The 12,138-nt window shown below is 41.0% G+C and overlaps 1 protein-coding gene across 1 annotated transcript in view; it reads left to right on the top strand.

The window, feature by feature from the left end:
• The window catches only part of Ankrd55 (ankyrin repeat domain 55), a 99,777-nt gene that overhangs the window by 15,360 nt on the left and 72,279 nt on the right, over positions 1-12,138 (top strand). Inside the window, exon 3 of the mRNA XM_013125432.3 lies at positions 9,799-9,921. Within this exon, the coding sequence (XP_012980886.1) occupies positions 9,799-9,921 (123 nt within the window). The remainder of the gene's footprint in view (positions 1-9,798; positions 9,922-12,138) is intronic.

The following is a 12,138-nucleotide window of genomic DNA, read 5'->3' as shown; positions in this document are numbered from 1 at the left end:
GAGAGTTGACATAATGCTCATATGTTTTTGGGTTTCCAAAGCTACCCGGGCTAACACAACCCTTTACAAAAAAACGAATGTAAAATTTATACTTACCTAATTAAAGAAGGACTAATGCAATATATTAACACCAAGAGATCCACCAGAATTCAATGGGTGAGAAACCCATTTGCATTTGGAAAATGAACCTGAAGTTCATCAATAAATGAAATTACCCCATTTTAAAGGTTCTATATTTTTTAAAAAGCACATATTTTTAAGAATTAGATTACTGACAATGCATGCTGTGGGTGTTTCCTAAGTTGGGAATGACCATGCTTTCATGTAATCTCAGCACAAGGGAAACTGAGGCAGGAGAATCACCAGCAGTTCAAAACCAGTGAGTTCAAGGCAAGCCTGGGCAATTTACTGAGATCCTGTCTCAGAAAACGAAAACAAAGTATCAAAACCCGAGGCATGGGGACGCATGCCTGTAATCAGAACAAAGAGGCAGGAGGATTGAAGCACATTTGAAGCCCATCTTCATCGTGAGTTCCCCACCAGCCAAGGTTACATAACGAGCAAGGCTGCCTTTTAAAAATTAGGTAATCGTTTAATTAATCAACAAATAAATACCCCAAAATATGAAAAAGGAAAACAAAGTATCTTCTAGACAGGCATCTTTACTTGTCTCTGTATGTCAGAGCACTCCGCTCCAAACTGGCTCTGAATTATACTCAACAGCATCAGTGTTGCCCTGGCTCAGAGCCCAGGCGGGGACCATGAAGACTCTTCTTCACCAGCAGGTGGCAATGTTGTCACATGGAGCAATTACAGTGCCGTGAAAACCTGGTACCTTCTGAAAGGTGCTGAAGCCTTACTTCCTTATGAGTAGTTAGGCCCTTCTAGTTTGCCCCAAGAGGTAATTTCTCTACTGTCCCACGTACCCAGGATAACTATGTGGAAAGAGAGGAATCCAATTTAGGGGAATGTTGCGAAACAGCCCTCTAAATGATTTTACTGCCCGTCATAAAAGCCCGAAGATGTCTCAGTCACCCCTAAGACATTTGTCTTCCCACAGGATCATATTGTTTCAAAGGACAGAGAGGCTATACCTTTATGACCAAGCTTTTGCTAGCTATAGTAGATGCAGAGTCCATGGGTGACTGAGTTTATTTAAATTCTCCAGAGGCAACCAGTCCTATCCGAAAGAATAATCCAAGAGCTACAGATCCCTCTATCATGGGTGACTCAGTGGTGAGTTCAGCCCCCCAGGGATCCTCAAAATAGAATAAACTAAAGGAAGTATCTCAAACCATCTGGTTTGGACTCTGAAAACTAAAATGACCTTTACCCTGACACAACCCTTCCACAGAAAGGTCACGTCTTAAGCAGTGCTGCGTTAATCTGACCTCGAAGCAACTTCAACAGAATGGACTCAGTAACCATCGCTTTCCTAAGAACTCCACAGAGACCCAAGGGCACAGCCATCATTAAAATTCTAAAAATGGGACCTTCACATATGTCAAATCTGAGGACCTGGAAGCACCCAAAACTTTGCTAAGAGCGAGCTGTATACCTGAAGCCCTCAGGATTAAATAAACAATTTCTAATACAACCAGAAACCAATTTGGTTTTTGGTCATGTGAAATAAGGAAAGGGATGATATAAAAAAAATGTCTGCCTGGCCTTCCACTTTTTAGCTAAAAATTAATCATTTAAAATGTTATCTTTTTGTGTTTACCCATCAGAGTATTTAGAAAGTTCAGCATTGTCTCTAAGTTCACATTTTGTTGGATGCAACAGTCTGTGAAGCTGCCGTACAGTTCCTCAGTGCCCAGAGTCTCACTTCTCCTCTCGCAGCAGGCTGGAAATGCCTCACAGACAATACCAAATAATGCTACTTCAGCCCGGTTTTTGTTTTCCTTGATCATTACATTTTACCTTTATTTTCTTTCTACAATAACTATGTCGGCACTAGTCACTCACTGAGTAATCCCAAAATTCCCTTTGAGCACACCCAGAAATCAATCATGGTCTCAGGCATGACCTACCAGGTGGCTTCACACTTTTCCAGTTTCTCCTGCTTGTGTGTAAATCAAGAAATATTTTCTCTGTGTTCTCTATACTGCACAATTAATGTTAGAAGGTTGGGTTTTAAAATACAGTTCTTTGGTTTTGAGGATTTTATCCAGGAACTGTTTCCTTGTGTGTTGTATTATTGAGCATTTGCACAGCTCTGACCACATTCTCAGAAGCAACCTAAAGGAGGAAAGATTCATATTGACTCATGCAGCAGAGGGCTCAGTCTGTGAAGGCATGGTGAAACAGAACAGTTCGCATCACAGTAGTAAGGAAGTATCATAAAGAATCCCCAGGGAACTAGGGACAAGAGACCCCCAAGGTCCCACCCCAACATGACTTTCCCTGGCTAGAACCTCCTATTGTTCTCAGAACCTAATGGCACCACCACTGGATGCCAACCTCCTAATACATGAACCTTTTGGGGCAGCACATTCTAACCAAACCGTTAACAGAGATCATCATACAAAGCTCTGCCTACCCTGTTAGTAGAAAAATACTACTGTAAAGCAGCAAGCCATGTCTCTCTCAACATTTAAGAGGGAAAAAAGCTTGGTTGCCTTTGATGAGCATAAACAATGTAAATTCACTATAGAATCTGGAGAGTATAATGGGTTCAGAACATGTCCAAGACATTCAACTTTTTAAAGATGCTCTTCTGGTCCTTTGTGTATTTCATGTATATACACACACAAAATGTTTTAGACCATACAGCCAACATGTCTCCACATGGTGCTTCCTATTCATTCATTCATTCATGTCATGTCTCACTCATTTTCTCCACTGTCAGTCTCTCTCCCTCTGTGTGCATTCTAGACTCACTCTGCATGCAGCTGTGCACAAGTCTATCTGTGTAGGCTTCATACAGAGAGGTAAGGCGCATTTGAAACTTGCTCCCCGGGAAGAATGTTCATGGTGCTAAACAGGTAGATGATAAAAGACAGACAGATACACACATATGTAAAAAGATACATAGAGACAAGAAAGGGTTGTATGTTGTTTCATTATGTAGAGCTACTGGAAAATATTAAGTGGGTTTGTGATCTTCTATTAAAAAACAAAACAAAACAAACAAACAAAACCTCCTGCCCTCATTTTAGATTCCAAAGGACCATCTGTCATTTTCCTTCGTACCTGTTATTTCTGCAACATCTTTTCTAATTTTTGCAGAAATTCTTTGTACCAGCTACAGAGTTAGGCCTGGGATCTACACTCACCATGCTTTAGACTGGGCATTTCTACACAGCCTCTAGGGAAGTGCCTCCCAGTTCCTAATCACTAGCTGCATAGCATATCCTAAGCTAAACAAACTCTGGAGCTCATTCTAATAAGCCTTGTAGATCTTCCCTTCCCCCTTCTCTGTGCTTCACTCCAGTTCCTTCTAAGTATATTTTCTGAATGGTCTTTTAGCCAAGACTACCCATCTTCAATAACAGGATGCTTGCTACCGCTGATTGTGACCTGGAACATTTCTGTCAAGCTCTAATAACTCAGATACCTTTCTCTGTCACTCAGTCATTGTTACTTCTAACTGCTTAGGAGTCACAGGAAAATTTCATTGTAGAAATGTTTGCTTAAAAGCCCTTTCAAAACAATGCTATTCACAATAGTAACAAAAGAATAAGGTACTTAGGGATAAACCTAACCTAGAAGGCGAAAGATTTGCATACTCCAAACCACAACGAGTTACTGAAGTAAATTAAAGAAGCTGTCAATAAATGAAAAGACATCCTGTGCTTCCTGAGTTAGAAAATCATATCAAGATGTCACTGCTCCCCAAAGAAATTTGTAGACTCAGTACAATTTCCGTCGAAACTCAATGACATTTTTCCAGAAATGTAAAAGTTCATTCTAAAAATTTATGTAGAATCTCAATGGACTCCCAGACATTTCAGACAGTTTTATAGAAGAAAAACAAAATTAGAGGGAGCTGTCACCTCTCCTGATTTTAGAAGTTATAAAGCTGCAATAATCAAAAAGTGTGGTATTGGGCCAGGCATTGGTGGCACACGCCTTTAATCCCAGCACTCGGGAGGCAGAGGCAGGCGGATCTCTGTGAGTTCAAGGCTGGGTTGGACCGACAAACAATACAGAGAAACCCTGTCTCATAAAACAAACAAACAAAAAAGTGTGGTATTGGAATGAAGATAGTAGTCATATAGATCAATGGAATATAACTGAGAGTTCAGAAATGATCCCATACATCTATGTTTAGCTTTTTTTGCCTTGTTTTGTTTTCCAAGACAAAGTTTCACTGTGTAGCTCTGCTGTCCTGGAACTCACTCTGTAGACCAGGCTGACCTGGAACTTACAGAGATTCAACTGCATCTGCCTCCCTGAGTGCTGGGATTAAAGGCATGTGCCACCACCATCTATCTGGACTGGTTAGATAATTTTTAAGAAGGGTGCTAAGATCACTCAGTAATGGTCTTCAAAATATGATGCTTGAGAAATTAGTCACAGGAAAGAAATCTTATAATCTTATAATCTCACTTTACAGCATATCAAAGACCCAATCATAACGCCTAGAATCATAAAATTATTTTTAAAAGGCCTAAAGAAATCCATCTAGCAATGGATTTGGCAGTGCTTTCCTGGATATGATGGCAAATATACAGGCAACAGAAAAGAAACATAGACAAAATGAATTGCAAGATACTATTAACAGTACAAACAGGGAAGCTGTAGAGTATGAGATGTTTATGCATTAAACATCTCATATGGGAGTTAATATCAGTAATAGGGTTCTTCATATATCCCTACAAGGCAACACCACAAAACAGCAACAGTCCTATTCCAAAGTGAACAAAGAATTCTAATAAGCATTCCTCCAAAATTCCTCCAAAAATAGAGGGACAGCCAAAGACACATGCAAAAGATGTTCAAGATTGTCAATCATTAGGGAAATGTAATTTAAAACCACAACTAAATGCCACTTAAAACTGAAAAAGATGATGATATAAACAATAATGCACTTTCACACACAATAAGTAAGTGCAGCAAGATATGGGGAATTAAAACCTGGAGGCAGATATGGTAATATAAAATGATAAAGCTGCCTTAAAAAACAGTGTCTTAGTAGGGAGTTTCTATTGCTGTAATAAAATATCATGACCAGAAGCAACTTGAGGAAGGCATTTATTTCATCTCAAAACTCTCAGGTCATAACCCATCACTAGGGGAAGTCAGAGCAGGAACCTGGAAGCAAGAACTGAAAGAGAGACTATAGAGGAACATGGCTTACTGCTTGTCTCCCATGGCATGCTGAGCCTGCTTTCTTATATAATTCAAGACCACCTGCACAGGGTTGATACCACCCACAGTGGACTGGGCCCTCCCACATCAATCATGAAACAAGACAAGTCAATCTCATGAAGGCATTTTCTCAATTGAGAGTCCCTCTTCCCAAATGACTCAAGTTAACGCAAAACTAATCAACACAATCAGTATGGTGGATTATTAAAAACTAAACATAAAGGCAGTATAATCATGTAATCCGGCAGTTCCACTTTTGAGGGTATACCCAAAATAGTTGAAAGCAGAGTATCAAAGCAATTTGTGCACACATGCTCACTGGAGCATTACTCACAATAGCCAAGAAAAACCAAGTGTCCGTCAAGAGGTCAATAGAGAAATGCAGTATGGGTGGTTCATATATAGGAAAAAATATCATTCAATATTCAAAAGGAAGGAAAATCAGATACATATTCCTCCATGAGTGAGCCTTGAAGACACCTTGCTAAGTGAAAAAAAATCTAGTTACAAAGAGGCAACTACTGTTGATTCCACACAGATTTTTTTAAAAAAGAAGAAGCAAAGAAAGAAAGAAAGAAAGAAAGAAAGAAAGAAAGAAGGAAAGAAAGAAAGAAAGAAAATAATGTAGAATCACATTCACAGACACAGAAAGTAGCATAATGTTTTCTGGGGACTGGGCAGGAAAAATGTGGGGATTACTGTTTAATGGGTACAGAGTTCTGGAAAATGAAAAGGACTTGAAGAGGTGGTTATGCAATACTTAAAATGCCTTAAGGCCATAAAACTGTACAGTTAAAAATGGTCAAAACAGTAAAATGTATATTGTGCATGCAAACTATCTAGACCACGATCTTCACCTCATGGAATCATCTCCAGAACAAGCCCACCTCCTTTCTTGAACCACTCATGAGACACAAATGAAAGCCACTTTCACTATTCCCAGCCTCCTCCAGTCACGTTTAACCCACAGGCTAGAAATCTCAGTATGACCCTGATCTCTGAAGAATGGAAGGGGTCTGTCGCCTCCCTCAGTATGGTTATAATCAGTTATCAGCTAGAGTTCCTCCCAGTGCATTAAACATCAATTCCTGTGGTGCTAATATCCATCTAATACCTTGTGTTCTTTGCTAATGTACCTCTGCTATCATTGTCCTTGTTTAAATTCTCTTACAGACTGAAAACTAAAACTTACCCACAAGATGGTACAAAATGATAAGTCACAAGAACAAATAAAAGGAATGTATTGGCACATGTAAATGTTCTAAGGATACTGTTGGCCTAAGATGTGGTGATTTGGTTGTTTAAGCAATGTCAACAAGCCTCAACTCTTATTCACCAAGCTCTTCTCAGCTCTTGGCTTCATCTTCATTCCTCTTAGACAGGTTTTCCACCTAGAAGCTGACTTCAGGCTTCCCGATTCATGGGTGGTGAAACAGAGAGAGAGCAGCTCTCAAACATCCCAGCTAGAGTATGTTTGCTTTTCACAAACTCTAATGGGGTCACCGCCTTGAGTACATCACCTTGGCCACTATGATGCAAATTCTTAATAGCTTCGTTCCAGGTCACCTGCTCTGCCTCGAGATCAGGACAAAGTCAGTCCACTGAAACAGCTGTTTGGCTGAAAGTGGTGCATTGATGATCATTGGAGAGCGCTCAGATTAAAGCTAGCATCGGGGTGAGGGGAGGTTGAGCAACAGATAGGACAGTGTCAGCCACCTTTCCATGAATCCCAGTAGGTAGTTTACAGATTCAGATACACTGCACATTAAATGTGATATTCAAATTCTTCTGACGAAATATTTTGGGTCCTAATTCTAGGCAGCAGTGCAGCCCCACATTGTGATGAAGGTGCTGTCTGTATCTTGTCACACTCAGTCATGAACCGTACACAAACATGTTATTATATAGCATATAGTCTACAAAAGCCCACAGTGGTTTGATGGCATTCACCTGTAATCTCAGCACAGGGGAGACAGAGGTAGGAGGATCACCCATAAAATTGAGACTAGTCTGGTCTACATAGTGAGCTACATGGCAATACCCTATCTCAAATCAAAAAGAAACAAAAAGCTCCATGGTTCTGTTGTCACCTTTAGCAACTCCTGGAGCCAATGCTTTTCCTTCCAATGTACCACTATCAGCATTTTTGAGTGTATAGCTGAAAGTAGGTTCATCTCTCAAGTTGGGACCCTAGTTCTTCTGGGAGTCACCGTAACAAGATTCCAGACTTACGTGAAGATTTGTAATGAATTCTAAATGATACATGACTTCTTTAATAGCCATAATTGAGAGCCCCTTCTAAACATATGCTTTAGACATGCAATGCCATCTAGATAAATCAAATTTTTAAGTGGAGCAAAAATCATAAAATGCTTAGTAAATGCCTAGTTGTTCCTAGGCACGTAGGATTAATATTAATGCAGTGTCACCCCACACAACTTTTTAAGGGAGGTGGTTATCAGTGTTGCCAAGATCACTTCCATTTTACAGATGATGAAACTCAAAGCCATGTGAGGGTGACTGGCCCACACTTCCACGCAGCTGGTTAGCACAAGCACGGCTTGTACCGAAGGTGTCTGACTCCAAAGTCTTCAGACCACACACGAGTGGTGTTTGTCCCAGGCACCCTTCACTCGGCATGCAAATGAGCAGAGGAGCCTGCTTCAAAACCCAAAACCAAACATGGACAAGTTAGAAAGCAGTCACTCACTTCACAAAGCAATGTCATCATAAGCAAGCCATCCTCAGTAACAAACTTGCCCTGTAACTGGTTAACTGGTTAAAAATCATTAATGGTTTCTCAGAAATACTGGGACAGAGAAACTAAACCAAAACTTTAGTACTTGTGCCAGCTAAAGTTCAAAGAACTGAAAAGCCAACTTGAGCCTTGTGTCCATGTTAGAAGAAAACACAACTTTAAAAGTGTTGAGATAATTCGTTCTCTGAGCATCAGTTACACTTGGAGAAAATGACCCTGGGAGCAGCTGTAATACAGGGCCTTGACACGGCCTCCTTCCAGGAGTCTCCACGTGGGAATTGCTTCCTAGCCTTCTCTGTGCATCCTGGAGTCACTTGACCCAGTCTGTTGTCACCCTTGGCAGTAAATTCTGTTGGATCAATTCGTCACAAAGGTGCAGAGATAAACAGGTGGCTACCTCAATCGAAGAAGCTTCATACAACCTTAGTTCTTCTAGAAACAGCATCTATGCAAACCCAGGTGGCTGAAAATGAACAGACTTAGTGGGGCAGTGGTGGTGCTGCCTTTAATCCCAGCACTTGGGAGGCAGAGGCAGGTGGATCTCTGAGTTCGAAGCCAGCCTGGTTTACAGAATAAGTCCCAAGACAGCCAGGGCTACACAGAGAAACTCTATCTTGAAAATAAGAGGTGAAAAACAGAGAGAGATAAAAGAGAAATAGATAAAGAGAGCAAGAGAGGAAGGAAGGAAGGAAGGAAGGAAGGAAGGAAGGAAGGAAGGAAGGAAGGAAGGAAGGAAGGAAGGAGAGGGGAGGAAGGGGAAGAAGGAAGGAAGGAAAAGTAACAGACTTTAATGAAAAGACAAAAATGCAAGACGAGGCAAAAGGTCCAATTATAAACGCAATAGTTGGACCCCAGTGAAGAGCGAATGCTCAGCTTACAGACAAAGGACAATGGTGGTGGATAGGTTATGAGGGGGCTAAGTGAGAGCCAGCTCCGCACAAGAAAAGCTCCTGATTGAAAGGAGATGGCTACTGTTAGAGACTTTCCCAGGCTGCCAGTGCCTCCCAAGAGGGTTAGGGCATCTGGAGATACAGTCAGCAAAGATCAGGACCAGAAAAGGTGCAGAGACTCTCCAGAAGAGACAGGAGGAGGAGCATGAGGCTCCTCCCAGAGATGGGTGAACCGAGGTGCTAGGAAGACAGGTAATGCGTCCGCGGATGTAGCGCAGTTCATAGAGGCTTACCTAGCAAGCGCATGCTTTCAGTCCCCAACATCCACATGAAATCAGGCGTGGCAGCCCCCATCTGCAGCACCGACACCCAACAGGTGGTTGTAAGGATCAGAAATCCAAGGGCAACCTCAGCTATACAGAACATTCAAGGCCAGCCTGGGCGGCACGAAACCCTGCCTCTAAACAAGAAGCAAAAGGGAAGACCATTAGCGTTTCAGATCTTGAAGAGTAAGACTGACACCAGGAGGAGGACCTTCTTCCCTCCCTGCTCTCTCTAATTTTGGAAAACCCAAATGCCTAAAGAGTCACAACAGGTCAAAGGCGCCTAATCCCAAGGCTCCTTACCCACCCATGATGTTGCAAACGGCCCACAGTGGCCTACTTTTCCTCAGAAGTGTCCAGAAAGTATGTGGCCAGGCTGACTCAGCCTCTGCCTGGATTCACTGGGGTGGGAGGGTTAGTGATTCACTTGTGTGGGTGACAGTTTGGAGTGTGTTATCCTTTGAGTGAATTCACCCCACACACTAACAGAGGGTCTGTTTGATTCATGGAGGTGACTCATCTGAAGAAGTCGACCTGACCATGGTGTATCAGGCAGCATCTAATGGAGATGTCAATGCTCTGACTGCTGTGATTCGAGAGGACCCTTCTATCCTGGAATGCTGTGACAGTGAAGGTGAGCTCTTTTTGCACTTTTTTAAAAATCCAGACTGCAATGCTCTGTCTTCTCAGAGATGGTATTCTGAGATGAGCAACACTGTGGACATTATTTCTGACTGGCCATGTGATACTGGACATATCTTGCCAGTGGCATTTCTCTGTATAAACGTATTGGACTTCTTATTATGGGTCGGTTGTTTCCAATATTTTCATAGGAATGGCCAAGCAGTTATATGTGTGTGTACATGCTTGTGGAAGCCAGAAGCCAACCTCAGGTTATTCCTAAGGTATCATTCATTTTATTTTTGAGACAAGGTCTCTCACTGGAATTTAGAACTTCCCAAATAGGCTAAGCTGACTGGCCAGTGAGCCCCAAGTATCTGCCTGTTTCCATCTTCCCAGGGCTAAGATTACCATCACAAAACATCCCGTCTGGCTTTCTTAAGTGTATTCCCAGTACCCTACTTACGTCCTTGTGATTGCACAGCAAGCACTTTAGGGAATGAGCCCTCTCTGTTCACCAGTAGTTATAACAAGTGTCTAGCAAGAGACGGTAACTTTAGGACAAATGAATGTTGGGCAAATGTAAGTGTTATGGTCCATCAGAGAGCAGCGAATTTGGCTCTTAGGAAGACAGTGTGGTTGTGGTTGTATTTTTTCCCTCTATTCTTTCTAAATCCTGAATATGATGAAAAAATAACTCTAGAAAACAAAAAGGAAATGACAGATTGGCTGAGTTCTAGGATCTGAGGAATGGCATCGTGGTGATTTCTCTGGATCATCTTTTTGTCTTCCATATCCCAGGGTTGGGGCTGAAGGAACTGGCAACACAGGATGCCAACAGATATGGACAAAAGAAAAGTCCATGAAAATTTGCATTCTCTAGGCAAAACACTGCTAAGAAGAAACTCTATCTACTAATGCATGACTTCACAAAGAAGGAATACCTCCATCATTGGTCCTCTCAGGAATAACTCAAGGGCATGAAACTACCACAATGAACACCAGGAATATGCACAATTGATAGCTGTTAATAAATTATTTTAATGCAAGCTACCATAAATCCCTCTAGTATAAAATAGACAATTTGAATATTCCTATAACTATTTAGGAAATTAAATTCATAATTTAAAAATTCCTTAAGAGGAGTACATTCAGTTGTAGATGGTATTACTGATTTCCATAGTTCATATATTTATCTGTTATTTGGGCTTTTTTATGTGTACGAGTGTTTTTCCTGAATGTGCATGTTTGGTGCCCCAGGCCAGAAGAGGGCATCAGACCCTCCAGAACTGGAGTTACAGATGGTTGTGAGTCACCATATGGGTGCTGAGAGCCAAACCCAGATCGTCTAAAGAGCAGCAAGTGTTCTTAATTACTGAGCTATGAGCTATCTCTCCAGCTCCTCTACAGATGTTTAAAGAATAATCAGCGTATTTTTTATGATTTCTTTCAAAAAGAGAAAAGAAGAAAATTCTTCTTAGCTGTACTTATGAACTAGAATTACACAAACATCAATGCCAGATAAAGACAATATTTTAAATCCCTTCATTTAGCAACTGTCCTCATATAGATAAAAAAGACTACATATGAATTCATATATATGTATATATGAATTATATATCATGATCAAGTGTTTGAGAAATATAAGTTTATGACAATACTTAAAAACCAATTATATATCATTATCAAGTCTTTGAGAAATATACGACAATATTTACAAACCAACAAAATCTCCCAAACTAGCTGGTTAACTAGCTGGTTAAAGAAAAAAATCATGTAACCATATTAATTGACACAGAAGCATTTGGTTAAATTCAATACACATCCATAATTTTAAATGTTAGAGAGCAGATGGAGAGGAGCTTTCTCAACGTGACAGAGAGCAAAGCTAGGCACAGTGGTGTGAGTCTGTGATTCTATTGTCTTGGGAGGTTAAAGCACAAATGTCATGTGTACAAGACTATGCTGGGTGACTTAGCAAAATCCCATCTCTGAGTTTCTTTCCTAAGATTGTCTTCAAACAGTCCAGAGCAGTGGTTCTCAACCTTCCTAATTCTGTGACCCTTTAATACAGTTCCTCATGCTGTGGTGACCCCCAGCCATAAAATGACTTTCATTGCGACTACAGCTGTAAATCACAATGTAATTATCTGTATTTTCTGATGTTTTTAGGCAACCCTTGTGAAAGGGTCCTTCAGTCCCCAAAGGGGTCATGACCCACATGCTGAGA

This window comes from Mesocricetus auratus, unplaced genomic scaffold, assembly GCF_017639785.1.
Source record: "Mesocricetus auratus isolate SY011 unplaced genomic scaffold, BCM_Maur_2.0 Super-Scaffold_100020, whole genome shotgun sequence".
Classification (NCBI taxonomy): Eukaryota; Metazoa; Chordata; class Mammalia; order Rodentia; family Cricetidae; genus Mesocricetus; species Mesocricetus auratus.
This window is presented reverse-complemented; position numbering and strand designations above follow the sequence as displayed.